Source organism: Papio anubis, chromosome 17, assembly GCF_008728515.1.
Source record: "Papio anubis isolate 15944 chromosome 17, Panubis1.0, whole genome shotgun sequence".
NCBI lineage: Eukaryota > Metazoa > Chordata > Mammalia > Primates > Cercopithecidae > Papio > Papio anubis.
The window spans coordinates 3064790-3083705 of NC_044992.1; the positions used below are offsets into that span (position 1 = coordinate 3064790).

General features: G+C 40.5%; 2 protein-coding genes across 9 annotated transcripts in view; both read right to left on the reverse strand.

The window, feature by feature from the left end:
- Positions 1-11720: 11720 nt before the first annotated feature.
- On the reverse strand, positions 11721-14447 carry LOC100997531 (olfactory receptor 1E2). The gene has a single exon (XM_003912090.5). It carries the CDS (start codon positions 12900-12902, stop codon positions 11958-11960), a length of 945 nt encoding a protein of 314 aa, XP_003912139.2. The 5' UTR covers positions 12903-14447; the 3' UTR covers positions 11721-11957.
- A 3977-nt stretch (positions 14448-18424) lies between these two features.
- The window catches only part of SPATA22 (spermatogenesis associated 22), a 68967-nt gene continuing 68475 nt past the window's right edge, over positions 18425-18916 (reverse strand). For all 8 annotated transcript variants that reach the window (XM_017950261.3, XM_017950260.3, XM_003912092.5 and 5 more), the window contains one exon: positions 18425-18753. In XM_017950261.3, the coding sequence (XP_017805750.2) occupies positions 18562-18753 (192 nt within the window). In that variant the 3' untranslated portion in view covers positions 18425-18561. The remainder of the gene's footprint in view (positions 18754-18916) is intronic.

Here is an 18916-nt window from a genome sequence, read left to right on the forward strand (position 1 = left end):
TAGGTTGTTTTTTTTTTCAATACTTGAAATATTTTATTCCACTCTTATCTTCCTTGCATGGTTCTTGCAAGAAAACTAATGTTGTTCTTATCCTTTTTCCTTTATAAGTAAGTTGAGTTCCCCATCCCAGGATTCTTTCAAGATTCTCCCTTTGTATTCCATTTGCTGCAAGTTGAATATATTATTCTTATGTGTAGATTATACGCTGTTTATCTTATTTGGTGTTCTCTGAGCTTCCAAGATGTTTGGTGTCTGTCATTAATTTTAGAAAATTCTCAGCTATTATTACTTCAACTATTTCTTCTATTCCTTTTTCTCTTTCTTCTCCTTTTGGTATTGCCACACACATTACACCTTTTGTAATTGCCCCCACAGTTCTCAAATATTCTGTTCCAGTTTTTTAAATTCTGTTTTCTCTTTGCCTTTCAGTTTGGGAAGTTTCTATTTTCATATCTTCAAGGTTATAGTTTCTTTGTCCCATCTACTGATGAGTCCATCTATGGCACTTTATTTCTGTTAGTGTTTTCTATTTCTAACATTTTATTTTGGTTATCTCTTAGAGTTTTTCTCTCTCTTTGTACAGTACTCATCTATTCCTCCATGTTGTCCACTTTTTCCCATTAGAGCCCTTAGCTTATTAATCATAGTCATTTTAAATTCCAAGTCTAATAATTCTCAAAACCTCTGCCATATCTGAGACTGATTCTGGTGCTTGTTTTGTCTCTTCAGACTTATGTATTTTCCCTTTTAGAATGCCTTGTAATTTTTTGTTAAATGCTGAACATGATGCATGGGGTAAAAAGGACCAAGGTAAACAGCCCTTCAGTGTGAGATATCGTGCTTATCTGCTTAGGAGTCAGACTGTGTTTACTGTTTGCTATAGCTAGAGCCATCAGAAGTTAAATTTCCTCAGAGGTCTTTGTATTTATTTCCCCTGTTATCTTTGAGTTTTCCTAGAGATTTCTTCTTGAATAGGGTCTGGACATTGATGTCCTTTCCGTTGTAATCCCCTGTCACTCAGTTGGCATTGTAACTGTGACGTCAAAAGGCCATTCCACCATTCTATCAATCCAGCTGCTTCAAGATGATAGGAAACATGGTAAGACCAGTGAATCCCATTAGCACAAGCCCACTGCCACACTTCTTCAGCTGAAAAGTGAGTGCCTTGGTCAGAAGCAATGCTATGTGGAATACCATGATGGTAGACAAAGCATTCTGTGAGTCCAAGAATGGTAGTCTTGGCAAAAGCATTGTGTGCAAGATAGTCAAACCCATATCTGGAATAAGTGTCTATGCTGGTGAGGACAAACTGCTGCCCTTTCCATAATGGAAGAGGTCCAGTATAATTAACTTGCCACCAACTAGCTGGCTGATCACCCCAAGGAATGGTTCCATATCAAGGGTTCAGTGTTGGTCTCTGCTGCTGGCAAATTGGGCACTCAGCAGTGGCCGTAGCCAGGTCAGCCTTGGTGAGTGAAGTCCATGTTGCTGAACCCATGTGTAACCTCCATCCCTGCCACCGTGGCCATTCTGTTCATGGGCCCATTGGGAGATGACAGGGGCAGCTGGGGAAAAAGACTGAGTAATGTCCACAGAATGAGTCATCCTACTCACTTGATTATTAAAATCCTCCTCTGCGGAGGTCACCATTGGGTGAGCACTCACATGAGATACAAATATCTTTACAGCTTTTGACCACTCAGAGAGGTCCATCCACATACCTCTTCCCCAAATTTCTTTGTCACCAATTTTCCAATCATGCTTCTTCCAAGTCCCTGACCATCCAGTCAAACCATTAGCTACAGCCCGTGAATCAGTACATAATCGCATATCTGGCCATTTCTCCTTCTAAGCAAAGTGCACAACAAGATGTACTGCTCAAAGTTCTGCCCACTGGGAAGATTTCCCTTCATTACTATTCTTCAGGGATGTCCCAGAAAGGGGCTCTAGTGCTGCAGTTGTCCACTTTTGGGTGGTGCCTGCATATTGTACAGAGCCATCTGTAAACCAGGTCCTTGTCTTCTCTTCCTCTGTCAACTGATCATAGAAAATTCCCCATGAGGCTATTGGTGCAGTCTTGGGGAGAGAAGGCAGGACGGCAGGAGTGGGGACCGTAGGCATTTGAGCCACTTCCTCATGTAACTTACTTGTGCCTTCAGGACCTGCTCAAGCCTGATCATGTATATACTACTTCCATTTGATGATGGAATGTTGCTCTGCATGCCCCATGTTATGGCTGGATGGGTCAGAAAGCACCCAGTTCATGATAGGCAGTTCAGGTCACATGGTGACGTGATGGTCCATAGTCAAACGTTTAGTTTCTATCAAAGCCCAGTAACAGGCCAAGGGCTACTTTTCAAAAGGAGAGTAGTTATCTGTAGAAGATAGCAGGGCATTGCTCCAAAATCCTAGAGGCCTCCACTGTGATTCACCTACAGAGGCCTGCCAAAGGCTCCAGACAGTATCCCTATCTGCCACTGACACCTCATTAGATCTGCTGGGTCATATGGCCCAAGAGGCAGGGCAGCTTGGACAGCAGCCTGGACCTGTTGCAGACCCTTCTTCTGTTCTGGACCTCACTGAAAACTGGCAGCCATTCAGGTCACTCAATAAATGGGTCAGAGTAACACACGCAAATGAGAAATATGTTGCCTCCAAAATCCAAATAGGCCCACGAGGCATTGTGCCTCTTTCTTGGTTGTAGGAGGGACAAAATGCAGCAACTTATCCTTCACCTTAGAAATAATATCTTGACAGGCCCCACACCACTGGACCCCTAGAAATTTTACAGAGGTAGAAGGTCCCTGAATTTTTTTTTTTTTTTTCTACACAAATAGTTGTTTTATTTAGGGAATAAGGACAAGAAACAGAAGTCTATACATGTTCAGTACAGTTGCATTTTTTTCTCAAATATTTTTGATCTGCGGTTGGTTGAATCCATGGATGTAGAATCCATGGACATAGAGGGCCAACTGTGTATATACACATGCATATATGAAGAGATTTAGTATAGGAATTGGCTCATGCAGTTATGGAGGCCAAGGAATCCCATGATCTGCAAGTTAGAGAACTAAGGAAGTTGGTGGTGTAATTCAGCCTAAAGCTGAAGACCTGAGAATGAAGGGCAATTGTGCCAGTCCCTGATATGGTTTGGCTGTGTCCCCATCCAAATCTCATGTTGCATTGTAATTCCCATTGTTGGAGGAAGGGCCTGCTGTGAGGTGATTGAATGATGGAGGCACACTCCTCACTTGCTGCTCTCATGATAATGAGCGAGTTCCCATGCAACCTGGTTGTTTAAAAGTGTGTAGCACCTCTCCCTTAGCTCTCTTCCTCCTTCTCTGGCAATGTAAATCGTGTCTGCTTCCCCTTCACCCTCTGCCATGACCGTAAGCTTTCTGAGGCCTCCCCAGTCATGCTTTCTGTACAGCTTGTGGAACTGTGAGTCAATCAACCCCTTTTCCCCATAAATTACCCAGTCTTAGGTCTTTATAGCAAGATGAGAATGGTTCCTGAATTTTATTCAGATTTATTTCCCAACAACTCACTCACCAACAAGTCCAGTGTGTTTGCAACTTCTTGCTCACTGGATCCAATCAGCATAATGTCATCCATGTAATGGACCAGTGTGATATCTTGTGGAAGGGAAAAGTAATCGAGATCTCTCCAAATAAGATTATAATCCAAAACTGGAAAGCTGACATACCCCTGAGATAGGACATTAAAGGTATATTGCCAACCTTGGACCTTGCCAACTGAAGACAAATTGCTTCTGGTGGGCTTTATGGACAGGAATGGGGAAAAAAGCATTTGCCAAATCAATGGCTGTATACCAGGTACTAGGAGATATGTTAATTTGCTCAAGCAATGAAACCATATCTGGTACAACAGCTGCAGTTGGAGTCCTCACTTGGTTAAGCTTATGATAATCTACTGTCATTCTCCAAGATCCATCTGTCTTCTGCAAGGCCAAATAGAGTTGAATGGGGAAGTGGTGGGAATCACCATTCCTGCATCCTTCAAATCCGTTATAGTTGCACTAATCTCTGCAATCCCTACAAGGATGCAATATTGTTTTGTATTTACTATTTTTCTAGGTAGAAGCACCTCTAATGGCTTCCATTTAGCCATTCCCACCATAATAGCCCTCACCCTACCAGTCAAGGAGCCAATGTGAGGGTCCTGACAACTGCTACATATGTCTATGCCAATTACGCATTCTGGCACTGAGGAAGTGACCACAGGATGAGTACGGGGACCCACTGTAAGTTGGACCTGAGCTAAAACTCCATTAATTACCTGACCTCCATAAGCCTCTACTTTAACTGGAGCACCACAATGACGTTTTGGGTCCCTGGAATCAATGTCAGCTCAGAACCAGTGTCTAGTAGTCCCTGAAAGATCTGATTATTCCTCTTTCCCCAGTGCACAGTTACCCTGGTAAAAGGATAGAGGTCTCCTTGGGGAAGAATGGGAGAAAGATTAACAGCATAAGTTGTCAGTAGTCTAGTGGGGTCCTTCCTCAAGGGGACCCCGCCTCCCCTTCATTCAAAGGGTTCTGGGTCTATAAAATGGTTCAAGTCTGGAAATTGATTGAGGGGCCATGATTCCCTGTTTTTCTATATCAAATTAGTATTTTGTCCACTGGACCTGGAAGTTTTTGCTTATATAAATCAAGTAAGAATGCAGTAGGCTTCCTGTCAATTTCACTTCTAGGAATACCATGATTAATTAGCCAATGCCGGAGCTCTACATGAGTCAGACTATTCTGATTTCTGCTTTGCCTCTGCTGTCCATTATGGTGGCTACAGCCACCTTGTCTTTGATGGTTGAGTGCTGCCACTTGGCCCCTGCCACCTCGGGATCCAATTATTCCCATTGCATTTAAATTTTATAGTTGAGTGACTGCAGTTCCCACTGTAAGATCTGACATACAGAGAGGAGTGATCACAGAGCTCTTCACGGACGCAGGTGCTGTCCTCACAAATCTATTTCACAAAGTATTGATAAAGGGTATATCTTCTGGACCCTCCCAGCTGGGATGAGTGGGTCTAAAATGACTAATCCACTCCAGCATCCCAATATCCGTAAGCCTTTGGATTCCTTCCTCTACATTAAACCAAGGGAGATGAGGCATTTCCAGCTCACTCACAGTGGGCTATCTTCTAATCCATATTTCAGCTAACCAAGCAAATAAGCTAGTAGAACTTTTTTAACTCCCCAAGCTACAATAATAAATGCAGAATTCCTGCTTAGGGGGCCCAAAGCAATAAATTCAGCCAGATACAACTTTATGCTCCTTCCACCATTATCCTACATGTTTAATATCCATTCCCATGCCTGTTCTTTAGATTTCTGCTCATTTAAATTAGAAAACTCAAGCAGTTCTTTTGGAGTATAGCACACTTCTTCATGGGTCACACTCTGAACCTCACATCTGGGGGCCTGCCAGGACTTTAGTCTAGTTATAGGTCTAGAAGCAAACAGGGGTGTTGGGGGTGGGTCCTGAGGAGAATAAATATTGCCTGGCAACTGCCTCGGAGAAGGCCATTGCTGTTGCCTTGGGCAGTGCAGGGTTATTCTCCTCAATCTCCACACATGCAGCCAGCAAACATACGAAAAAGACTCAACATCGCTTATCATTAGAGAAACGCAAATCAAAACCACAATAAGATACTATCTCATGCCAGTCACAATGGTGATTGTTAAAAAGTCAAGAAACAATGATGCTGGCGAAGCTGCAGAGAAACAGGAACACTTTTACATTGTTGGTGGGAATGTAAATTAGTTCAATCATTGTGGAAGACAGTGTGGCAATTCCTCAAAGACCTAGAACCAGAAATACCATTTGTCTCAGCAATCCCACTACTGGGTATATACCCAAAAGAATATAAATCATTTTGTTATAAAGGTACATGCACACATATGTCTACTGCAACACTATTCACAATAGCAAAGACACGGAATCAACCCAAATGCCCATCAATGATAGACTGGATTAAAAAAAATATGATACATATACACCATGGAATACTATGCAGCCATAAAAAGGAATGAGATTTTTTTTTTTTTTTTTTCAAGACAGAGTCTCACTCTGTCACCCAGGCTGCAGTGCAATAGCACGATCTCAGCTCACTGCAACCTCCACCTCCTGGGTTCAAGTGATTCTCCCACCTCAGCCTCCCCAGTAGCTGGGATTACAGGCACCTGCCATCATGCCTGGCTAATTTTTGTAGTTTTGTAGAGATGGGGTTTCACCATGTTGCCCAGGCTGGTCTTGAACTCCTGACCTCAGGTGATCTGCCCACCTTGGCCTCCCAAAGTGCTGGGATTACAGGTGTGAGCCACTGGTGATCATGTCCTTTGCAGGGACATGGATGGGGCCAGAAGCCATTATCCTCAGCAAACTAACGCAGGAATAGAAAACCAAACACCACATGTTCTCACTTATAAGTGAGAGGTGAATAATGTGAACACACAGACACAGAGAGGGATATAACTGGAGCCTGTTGGGGTCGGGGGCAGTAGGAGGGAGAGCATCAGGAAAACTAGCCAATGCATGCTGGGCTTAATACCTAGGTGATGGGTTGATAGGTGCAGCAAACCACCACAGTACACATTAACCTATGTAACAAACCTGTACATCCTGCACATTTGCCCTGGAACTTAAAATAAAAATAGAAACACAACATTCCAAAACCTATAGAATACAGCAGAAGCAGTATTAAGAGGGAAATTTATAGTTAACAAACTCCTACATCACAAAAAGGAAAGATTTCAAATAAGCAAACTGGCAATACACCTCGAGGAACTAGAAAAGTGAGAACAAATCAAACCCAAAAGTAGTACAAGGAAAGAAATAATAATAAAGATCAAAGCAGAAATAAATAAAATTGAGACTAAAAATGCAAAATATTAATAAAATGAAAAGTTGACTTTTAGGAAAAGTTTACCAAAATTGGCAAACCATTAGCTAAACTAATTAAGAAGAGAGAAAACCCAAATAAATAAAATCAGAAATGAAAAAGGAGACATTATAAGTGATACCACAGAAATACAAAGGATCATTAGAAAATATTATGAACAACCATACACCAACAAATTAGAAAACCTAGAGGAAACAGATAAATTCCTGAACACAAACAGCCTATAAAGATTGAACCAAGAAGAGGCTGGGCGCGGTGGCTCATGCCTGTAATCCCAGCACTTTGGGAGGCCGAGGTGGGCAGATCATGAGGTCAGGAGATCGAGACCATCCTGGCTAACACGGTGAAACCCCATCTCTACTAAAAAATACAAAAAACTAGCTGGACATGGTGGCAGGTGCCTGTAGTCCCAGCTACTCGGGCTGGGAGGCTGAGGCAAGAGAATGGCAGGAACCCAGGAGGCAGAGGTTGCAGTGAGCTGAGATCCCACCACTGCACTCCAGCCTGGACAACAGAGTGAGACTCCATCTAAAATAAAAAAATTTTTTAAAAAAAGATTGAACCCAGAAGAAAAAGACAAACCTGAACAGACCAATAATGAGTAATAAGATTGAATCTGTAAGTAAACATCTGCCAACAACAACAAAAAAGTCCAGGATCAAATGGTTTCACTGCTGAATTGTTCAAAACTTTAGAGAAAAAAAAAAACCCAGTACCATTTCTTTTCAAGCTGTTTCAAAAAACTGAAGAGGAGGAAACTCTTCCAAACACATTCTACAAGGATAGCATTACCCTGATGCCAAAACAAGACGACAAAACAAAAATAGAAAACTACACGCCAATATCCCTGATGAACATAGATGCAAAAATTCTTCACAAAATACTAGCAAACAAAATCCAACAGCACGTCAAAAAGATTACGCACTATGATCAAGTGGATTTATCTCAAGAATGCAAAGATGGCTCAACATATGGAAATCAACATATGAGATACATCACATTAACAGAATGAAGGACAAAACCCACATGATCATCTCAATAGACACAGAAAAAGCATTTGATAAAATTCAACACCACTTTATGAAAAAAATTCTCAATAAATTAGGTATAGAAGAAATGTATTTAACACAATAAAGACCAAATATGGCAAATCCACAGCTAACATCATGTTGAATGGAGAAAAGCTGAAAGCTTTTTCTCTAAGAACTGGAATAAGAAAAGGATGTATACTCTTGCCAATCTTATTAAATATGCTACTTGGAATCCTATCAAGAGCAATTAGACAAGAGAAAAAATAGACAACATCCAAGCCAAAAAGAAGGAAGTCAAATTGTCCTTTGCAGATGACATAATCCTATCTATAGAAAAACCTAAGAATCCCACCAAAATGTCTTAGATTTAAATTAAATTAAGTGAATTCAGTAAAGTTGCAGAATACAAAATCAACATACAAAAATCAGTAACACCAAAAACAAAGTAGCTGAAAACAAATCAAGAAAGCAATCCCACTACCTAGGAAAAAAATTTAACCAGTGAAGTGATAGGTCTCTATAAGGAAAATTATATGAAAGAAAATGAAGAGGATGCAAAAAAAAAAAAACCCAAAAAAAAAAAAAACCAAAAAAAAAAGAAAACATGGAAAAACATTCTATGTTCATGGATTGGAAGAAATAATATTGAAGGGGTGGCCTGCCCCTCCACACCTGTGGATGTTTCTCGTTAGGTGGAACAAGAAACTTGAGAAAAGAAATAAGACACAGAGACAAAGTATAGAGAAAGAAAAGCAGGGGCCCAGGGGACCGGCGCTCAACTTACAGAGGACCCACGCGGGCACCGGTCTCTGAGTTCCCTTAGTATTTATAGATAATTATCTTTACCATCTTAAAGATAAGGGAGTGGCAGGACAATAGGATCGTTTTTAGGGAGGAAATCAGCAGTAAGACATACGAACAAGGATCTCTGTGACATAAGTTTAAAGGAAAATCCTGTGCCTTGAGATAAACCTTTTAGCAGCATTGTTTCATCCTATCACATGGGGATAAACCTTGGACAATAGCTAGCTTTTCTAGGAACAAAGACACACCCTGCACGCCCAAAATCCATTAAACCTTGAGTTACCACAGCACATGTCTCTTGCAAGGACAAGGTTGGGGGTAGGGTCACAGATTAACAGCATCTCAAATACAGAACAAAATGGAGTCTCTTATGTCTACTTCTTTCTATATAGACAGAGTAACAGGCTGATCTCTTTCTTTTCCCCACATAATATCGTTAATAATACCATGCTACCCAAAGCAATCTACCAATTCCATGTAATTCTTATCAAATAGAAATGATATTCTTTCATGAAGTAGAAAAAAAAAAATCCCAAAATTTATATGGAACCACAAACCACCCCAAACAGCCAAACCAATCCTGAGCAAAAAGAACAAAACTCACTGCATCACACTACCTGACTTCAAACTACACTATACAACTATAGTAACCAAAACAGCATGGTACAGGTATAATAACAGACAGATAGACCAATGGAACACAATAGAGAATCCAGAAATAAATCCATGTATTTACAGCCAACTGATTTTCGACAAAAGCACCAAAAACATACACTGGGAAAGTCAGTCTCTCCAATAAATGGTTCTGTGAAAACTGAGTATCTACATGCAGAAGAATAAAACTAGGCCCCTATCTCTCACCATATTCAAATATTAACTCAAAATTGATTAAAGACTTAAATGTAAGACCCAACACTATGTAACTACTAGAAGACAACATAGGGAAAATGTTTCAGCACCTTACTCTGGGCAAAGATTTTATGGATAAGACCTCAAAATCACAGCCAACAAAAGAAAAAATAGACAAATTGGATTACATCAAACTAAAAAGCTTCTGCACAGCAAAGAAAACCATCAACAGAATGAACAGAAAACCTACAGAATGGGAGAAAATCTTTGCAAGCTATTCATTTGGTAAGGTTTTAATATCTAAAGTGTACAAGGAATTCAACTCAACAGCAAAAAATAATAATAATCTAAGTAAAAAATAGGCAAAGGATCTGAATAAACATTTCTCAAAAAAAAAAAAAGACATACAAATGGCCAAGTGCATGAAAAAATGCCCAACGTCACTAATTATCAGGGAAATTCAAATCAAATCCAAAATGAGACCTCATCTCACACCAATTAATGTGAGTCTTATCAAGAAGACTAAAAATAACAAATGTTGGCAAAGATGGGGAGAAGGGTAATTCTTATACACTGTTAGTGGTGGGAATGTAAATTAGTACAGCCATTGTGGAACATGGTATGGAAGTTCTCAAAAAAAGCTAAAAATAGAACTACCAAATGATCCAGCAATCCCACTACTGGGTGTGTATGCAAAAGAAAGAAAATAGGTATGTCCAAGAGACATCTTCACTCCTAGGCACTATTTATGTCAGCCAACATATGGAATCAACCTAAGTGGCCATCAACAGATAAATAATGAAAATATGGTATATATATACACAATGGAATACTAGTCAGTCATTAAAAAGTATAAAATCTTGTCATTCATGGCAACATGGATGAGCCTGAAGGATATTTGTTAAATAAGTCAGGCACAGAAAAATAAATACCACATATTCTCACTCACGTGTGGAAGCTTAAAAAGTTGGCAGTATAGAAGTATAGAGTAGAATATTGGCCACTAGAGGCTGAGAAGGGGAAGAAGTGGGGTTATAGAGGTTAGTTAATGGATTAAAAATTACAGGATAGGAGGAATAAGTTCTAGTGTTCTATAGCACTTGGAGGACAACTCTGGTAAACAATTTTTTGCATTTTTCCAATAACTAGAAGAGAGAATGTTGAATGTTCTCAATACTAAGAAATGATAAATTTTGAGGTGATAGAAGTACTAATTTTCCTGATGTGATCATTGTACGTTGTATACATGTATCAAAATATCACACTGTACCCAATAAATATGTACAATTATTATGTGTCGATGTTTAAAACAATTTTAAAATAACTAATATAAATGAATGAGTGAACAAATGAGTGGGATTCTTAAGCAGACTTTAGGTCCCTTCCCCATGCTTGAGAAGTCGTTTTAGGGCCTCAGGTATGACTTAGTTCTCAGATATAGATAAACTAAACTATGGTATCTAAGCAAATAGAAAGTTCATTTTAGGTTTCGGTCAGGTAAAAAGACATGCAGACATAAAAATTAAGAAGAAAACAAGGTTAGGAGACAGGCTGATGTGAACACTTGCTCAGGAAAATGAGTAAAAATATTTTTTCAAAATTTGAAGTTTTGTTTAGCAAAGAAGGGGACTGAGATGTTTGGGTTTTATTATTGACATGAGAGGACAGACTATCATTTAATGCAGACCTGCAAGGTTTTTGTAAGTACACATGATAAATTGGTGGCTTAACAATGAAGATAGAATTTTTAATTTAAAGATTTTAAATTTTAATTTAAAGATTTTCAGGCCGGGCGCGGTGGCTCAAACCTGTAATCCCAGCACTTTGGGAGGCCGAGGCGGGTGGATCACGAGGTCAGGAGATCGAGACTATCCTGGCTAACATGGTGAAACCCCGTCTCTACTAAAAATACAAAAAACTAGCCGGGCGTGGTGGCGGGCGCCTGTAGTCTCAGCTACTTGGGAGGCTGAGGCGGGAGAATGGCGTGAACCCGGGAGGCGGAGCTTGCAGTGAGCTGAGATCCGGCCACTGCACTCCAGCCTGGGAGACACAGCGAGACTCCGTCTCAAAAAAAAAAAAAAAAAAGAAAAAAAAAGATTTTCAATCTTTAAAGATTTTCTTCACCTGGGATTAGCATAAAGGAAAATCTTCCTAGCAGGTTACTGAGAACACCTTTTTACTTCAATACATGTCCCCCCACATTTGTTTTCCTTACTCAGAAATTATGTAATATTACATTTAAACAAAAAGTTCCATGTGGAGAAAAAAAGAGATCTGCAATAATATTGAAATATTAATGTCCATGTATCTATTGGATAAAATCATGTAAGACTCCCAAGCATCACCATCATAGAAGGAAGGGATTTTGCCTTTTACAAATGACCCTTTCCAGGGCTCCCTTCATGTCTCTGTTCCTCAGGCTGTAGATGAAGGGGTTCAGCATGGGGGTCACCACAGTGTACATCACAGCCATGACAGTCTCCTTTAGAGTAGAACTATTAGCTGATGGGCATAAGTAGAGACCAATAACGGTCCCATAGAACAGTGACACCACAGAGAGGTGGGAGCCACAAGTAGAGAAGGCCTTGCAGATACCCTTAGAAGAAGGGACCTTGAGGATGGAGGAGACAATCCGTGCATAGGACCCAAGGATGAGTAGGAATGGGATGACAAGAATCAGCCCTCCCATGATAAATATCACCAATTCATTAACTCGAGTGTCAGAGCAGGCCAGCTTCAGCAGAGCAGACATATCACAGAAAAAGTGGGGGATCACGTTGTCTGCACAAAAACACAACCTGGCCATGAGTAAAGTGTGTAACATGGCATGGAAGGTGGTCAGCACCCAGGACAGCGCCACCAGGGCGAGACAGAGCATGGGACTCATGATGGCGGTGTAGTGCAGGGGGAAGCAGATGGCCACATAGCGGTCATAGGCCATGGCCACAAGAAGGAAGCTTTCTAGATCTGAAAAATACAAGAAGAAGTACATTTGGGTCAGGCAGTCCACATAGGGGATGGATGGGTCTTGGTTCTGCATGTTCTGCAGCAATCTGGGCACTGTGACCGAGGAAAAGCAGAGGTCAGAGAAGGACAAGTTGCTGAGAAACAAATACATAGGCGTGTGGAGATGGGAGTCCAGTCGAATGAGGACAATGATGAGGAGGTTCCCCAGGAGGGTGGTAAGATACATGGCCAAGAACAGGGCACAGAACAGGTTTTGCTGCTCTGGCTGGATGGGCAGGCCCAGGAGCAGGAACTCTGAGATGCTGGTTTGATTTCGTCCCACCATGCTCTGTCTCCAGTATCTTTAAGAGAATATAATAGGATCCCTTAAAACCGCTAATAAAAATAAATATATTCCTATGATACATTGTCAATAGGTGTTCTTCAGTCATTGATTTAACCATCATTTTCCCTAACAATCTGTATATTCAGAGATTTCTATAATTATCTCTATAATTAGAAATGTGCCACATCACAAAATCCACATTACTTTACACACTGATCTCACTTTTGATAACATGTAACAAGACTGACTCCTGCTTTCTTTCTAAAACACTCTTATCTATTAGCTTCCGTGCAATCACACTGGTTTCCTGACACATACTGGCCATTCCTTAACAACTGTTAATGGTTTCTTCTCTAACAGTATCTTATATATTGGTGTTTTCTGTGAATTTTTCCTAAATTCTATTCTAATTCTACAGATCAAGCCCTGAAAGAGTTCACCTGTCCCTGTGACACTGATTACCGTCTAAACTTCATGGGTAAACCTTTCATCATTAGTACTGTATTACCAGTTGCTTCCTGATTATCTCCCCATGGATCGTGACCATACGCAGCTTAACAGATGCCAGATGAAACTCATCTCACCCTGCCACTCTCCCAATCCGCTCCTCCAGTCGCTCATATCACAGTAAAAGGAATCCACGCTCAAGTCAGAAATCTGGGAGTTTTCTTTCATTCATTTATTTCTCTCAAGATCAACATCTAATCCTAGCAAGTCATATAGATTCTGTACTTCATTCTATTTCTAATTCAACCACTGCTTATCCCAATTGCCACAATCTGCAACAGGCTGATGTCTTTTCTTGTCTGGACTATTGGAATAGTCTCTTACTTCATCTCCCTGCTGCTATGCTCACTAGCCTTCAATCCATTCACACTGTGGCATTCTAAGATAAAAATCTGATCATCATTCTCCTGCTCAGAGTCCTTATGGATTCTCATCATTCTTAAGATACAGGCAAAATTCCTTTCAAGGACGCAAATGATATTTCATTATCTGACCCATGCCTACCTCCACAGCCTCATCTGGTCCCATAGTGACTCTTGCATCAGCATTCTCCAGCAATTCTGGACTTAGAAGTCATAATTTCTTGCCTCCAGACGTTCACACTTGCTGTTCCTTCTGTGTAACATCATCTTCTCTTTGCCTTTTACTTGGCATACCCCTGCTTCTCCTTCAGGTTTATTACATGTCACTGGCTCAGCTCAATCTTCCTTGTCTGCCCAGACCAGGTAAGACCTGCTTCTATGTTTCCACAGCATCCTGTACTCATCCAGCAGCATTCAATGACCTTGATTGCTTGTTTACAGCTGAGTTTCCTACCAAATTTGTAAACTCCATACAGGTAAGGCCATAACTGCCTTCGTGACTGCAGCAAGGCCAGCACCTGGGATGGTGACTGGATATGGCCAATGTTTCATTAGTCTTTGTTAGCTGTCCTTCAAGCTGAGACATACATTCCTCCAACTTTATTTTTTATTTTATTTGAGACAGAGTTTTGCTCTTGCTGCCCAGGCTGGAGTGCAATGGCACGATCTCGGCTCACCACAACCTCCGCCTCCCAGGTTCAAGCAATTCTCCTGCCTCAGCCTCCTAAGTAGCTGGGATCACAGGCATGCGCCACCAGGCCCAGCTAATTTTTGTAGTTTTAGTAGAGCCGGGGTTTCTCTATGTTGGTCAGGCTGGTCTCAGACTCATGACCTCAGGTGATCCACCCGCCTCGGCCTCCCAAAGTGCTGGGATTACAGGCGTGAGCCACCACACCTGGCCCCTCCAACTTTAAAGCAGTCAAATCCCATTGTAGTTAGAATAACTACTCCTATTAAATACTCCCAGAATTAAGAATTCACTAGCCTTAACCATTTAGTGCTAGTTTTGACACTTTATTACAAAATTCTGAGATAAACTTCAGACCTATGGAAAATGTTAGACCATCCAACCACCCTATTCTTTATTTTAAAAAGACAGCCCATTATGCATGTTGACACTGTCATTTTGGTTTTGGTGTTGATGTCTACATGGTTCAGTTACACTGACATGAAGAAATGTATCTGAAAGTTTGTATAGTTTGGGGAGAAAGGGAACGAGGATATCCACCCTTGAGACCTCGCTATACTTCCTCTCCAGATATCCATACCTCAAAACGCCTCTGAGCTAAGAAAGCTGAAGGGTATTAGGGTATATGAGAAGCTCCTTTCCTAGAGGGATGTAGCTGAATCTAACTGCTGGGATTTTCACCCTGCTGCTGCTGTTTAATCTAGCCACATTAACAGGTTTTCACATTTGGACATACTGTGCTAGTACTGCAGGGAAATGGCATCAAGCGAAGTTTCACAAGCCTGTTTTCTCAGAAGGCTGCCTCCTTGGGAAATGAGTGGGACCAATCTCTGGTGTCAAGGGTCTTATTAGAAATTCCAAACCAGAGAGACATCACTTGTGAATGCTGCCACTGATTGGGAATATGCATTTCAACTGCTCCCTCAATAATGCCTCTCATCTTCTTCACCTGGTAAATCTATACTTCTCAGTCTGGACTGAAAATAAGAATCAAGAAGGTCACTGCTTCTAAAACTTTAACTGACATACAAACCACCTGGTGGTCCTGTTAAATGCTGATTTTGATTCAATAGGTCTGGTGTAGGGCCTAATACTCTACATTTCGAAAGTTAAAATTTTACATTTGGTGATGCCAATTCTGCTGTTCTGTGGACCACACTGAGTAGTAAGGACATATAATACATTTTTAAAGTAGAGATTACGGCACCATCCCCCAATAAATGTAATTAGAATCTCTGGAAGGGGCCTTAAGTAAGCTCCTTAAGTAATTCAAATATATGGCCAAGGGCTTGAAATCTCTGTATTAAATGCCTATCTCATAGAGATGTCATTATGTTGAAATCTACAATCATGAGAGAGGACATTGCATACTATTAATGGACACTGTCATTAATAAAAAGATATTAAGTTGTGAACATTAAATCAAAATATTTCTGGAATGTAGAAAACTCTTGAAAGGCAGAGAGGTGGAGAAAAGGAAAGTTATGTCTGAAAAACTATCCTATAGAACATCATACAACTGGGGAAATCAAGACCCTCAGGCTGTAGGGATACTAAGGTACCAGCTTATTCACCCTCCTGCCCAACTTACTCTGTGTCTGAGGTTAACTCCAGGGCCCTGATCCAAAATCCTCCTCCCCTTTATTGGTTGCAACAGCCTTTGTAGTCGTCACCTATGTCTGTACCCACCCTTCTGACATCTCCTTTTCTACCTACCCCTGGCCCTAGGGGACTGTGCATCCCAGAGGAGCCTAGATCCTGGAGGACCTCATTAAAAACAAAGGAATTACACAGGACCTCTCTAGAACAAATCAGCGTAGAGTCCTGCAACAGTGACTGATTACAGCTGCTGATCATACCTTACACCTTACAGTGACTGATTACAGCTGCTGATCCCTTTGGGGAATCACGAGAACGGAGAGAAGCTCAGGGATGGGTGCTTAATCACTGCCTGCTTAGGGAATGGAGAGCATGCCTGTGAGGTTTGGGCCTACATCTTGAGAAGTGAAGAAAAAATGGTTGAAGAAGTCACAGAAGCAAGCAGGGACCAGGCCGTAAATGTCCTAAAATATCTTAAGGGTGTAAGAGTTTAGGTTTTATCCTGTAGACAACAACAAGCCATCAGTGGTCTTTGAATAGAGGACCGCTATGGAAAGACATATGCTTTGGAAATATTTCCAGGTGGCAGAATCTCTCACTATAACCCAACTCCCTGTAAATAGGCCCTAGGAGAGAGAAAAATGGTAACCAACAAGGATCAGACTTCCATGACCCAACCATATACAGATAGAGCGAAAGGACAGGAGTAAGAGAAAAGATGAACTCTTCTGGATCACATTCAATTCTTCCTCAGGCAAATATGGAAAAGTAAATTCACATTTGCAGCCCTTTGAGCTACTTCTAGCTCCTTACCTCTCTAGGAAGACCTTAATAACCGGACACCATCATTATCTCAACCACTCTTCATGTGTCATATTACCTCCTCATACTAGCTTTTCCTTACCCTACAACTGATCACAAGACTACAACTGATCACAAGACCACAACTGACATTTACAACTCCTTCTTCCACAACTATTCCATGTACCCTTTTACATAACTTCAGCTAGATTCAACCCACATTCCTTGTGAGTCTGAATCCTCAGTGTTATTGTTTTTCTTGGGTTTCTATAATAGTGTTCCATTAACTTTTACTAAGTGACAGCTAAAAGAATCCCCTGCATATCAGATATGGTCTTCCCTTTCCTCTTTATGCAGAGAAACACAATTTTCCATTGTTAACTGGGATTGAAGTACCACAGGCAGTACAGTAAACTCCTTTTTTGCCTACTGATTCAGAAACATAAAGAACCAAAATTGCCAAATGGCAGTCTCAACTTTCAGTAGAATGGAACCATGGAAGCACTTCAGGTAAAACATTCCTTCCTTAAGAATTGTATCAGATACTTCTTGTCCACCACTTCAAATCCTCTCAGCCATCTTCTCGTATTCCAGCCACGGTGGCAATAACCAATTCTGCGCAGACTTTGACCAGCTTCACATAGATTCGGTCTGACAGTATTACCTCAAGCCTATTCCATCTGCTTCTTGTGCCCTGCCATAAGGTTTCTGATTCCATGGAGTGGAAAATCATGGAAAAACAGCCCAATGCTTACACATACACAACCAGAAAGTACAAGGGCATTGTTGCCGTGTTGGTCAACCCTTAAAAACAGGTGCTGGGAGCTTACGCATATATGCCTTAGTCCCTCCTAGTGGTTGCCAACTCAATAAGCCATCCTAGTAACTGGTCTTCCTTCTTCCCTATTTAACACCCCCTCTATTCCTTACTTCTTCACGTGAGGTGAAATTCTCAAATAAACTACTTACAAATAAGACTTTTTCTAAAGTAAGGTCTGTTAATCAACAAAGCCCAAAACTGTGGAGGTAGGGAGCAAAACTTCCGTGGGTACATTAGTTGCTCTAATAATGAGGAAGTCAGCCCTGCTACCACTCCTTGATTTCCAGACTCGTGAATCATGGTTATGGGAGAAACATGATGATATATGGGCTCCTGGTTCAAAGCACACCAACATTTCTGGTACCCCTAATTTTTGTTACTTTGTGAGCTACTTTGTCTCTAGCATTTGCAACAATGCCTGGCACAAAGCAGATTTTCATTAAATATTTGAAGTAATTAAATGAATCGCACAGACTAGCAGTTCCAGAACAATGCTTAATAATAGTACTGACAGTGGGCACACTTGTCTTTTTCCTGATAATGCAAATACTTCTAAAATACCTCTAATATTTCCCCCTTAAGCCCAATGCTGGTTTTTGAGCTAACTCAGATGTATTATTATCCCATATTAAATAAGCATCATCTATTCCTGTTATAGTGAGCATTTTTATCTAGGATGGTTGTGGATTTTAGCAAATATATCATTTTAATAAAAACATTAAAATTACACTGCAAAAACTCCACGTTTAAAAGAATTCAAATACTTTAATTCAACAAGTGAAATACAAGAAAACAGTAGCTATAAAACTATGGAGATGGTAAATTAAGTAATAACAGAAAACCGCTATAATTTATGCTATTTAAACTTCCTTTTATCACTACTTAAGTTTCATTCATCACATTAATATAATACCGCATCTCAACATCTGCAATTTTGACAAATGCCTGGAATGATTTTTGTTCAGAAACAGATGCCGGTCTGACAGAAACACATTTGAAAATGTTCTTTTTCTGGTCATAGTTGCCAACACATCTATGAACTCGGCCTCTAATCAGTCTTGGAAGTTCACGATCCTGTTTTTTAAAAAATGAGTATCAAAAAATTAGTTATTACTTCATCCGAATTTCCATTTTTTTTAGTATTTATATTATCAACTAAACATGTGTCATCTCAAAATGCTGTAAAAATTCCTTCACGTGAGTCAGGGCCCCACTGCTAACAAGACAATGATAGTTA

Bases quoted from the DNA above. Each gene is read 5' to 3' on its own strand.
- LOC100997531 (XM_003912090.5), bottom strand. From the start codon at position 12,902: ATGGTGGGACGAAATCAAACCAGCATCTCAGAGTTCCTGCTCCTGGGC.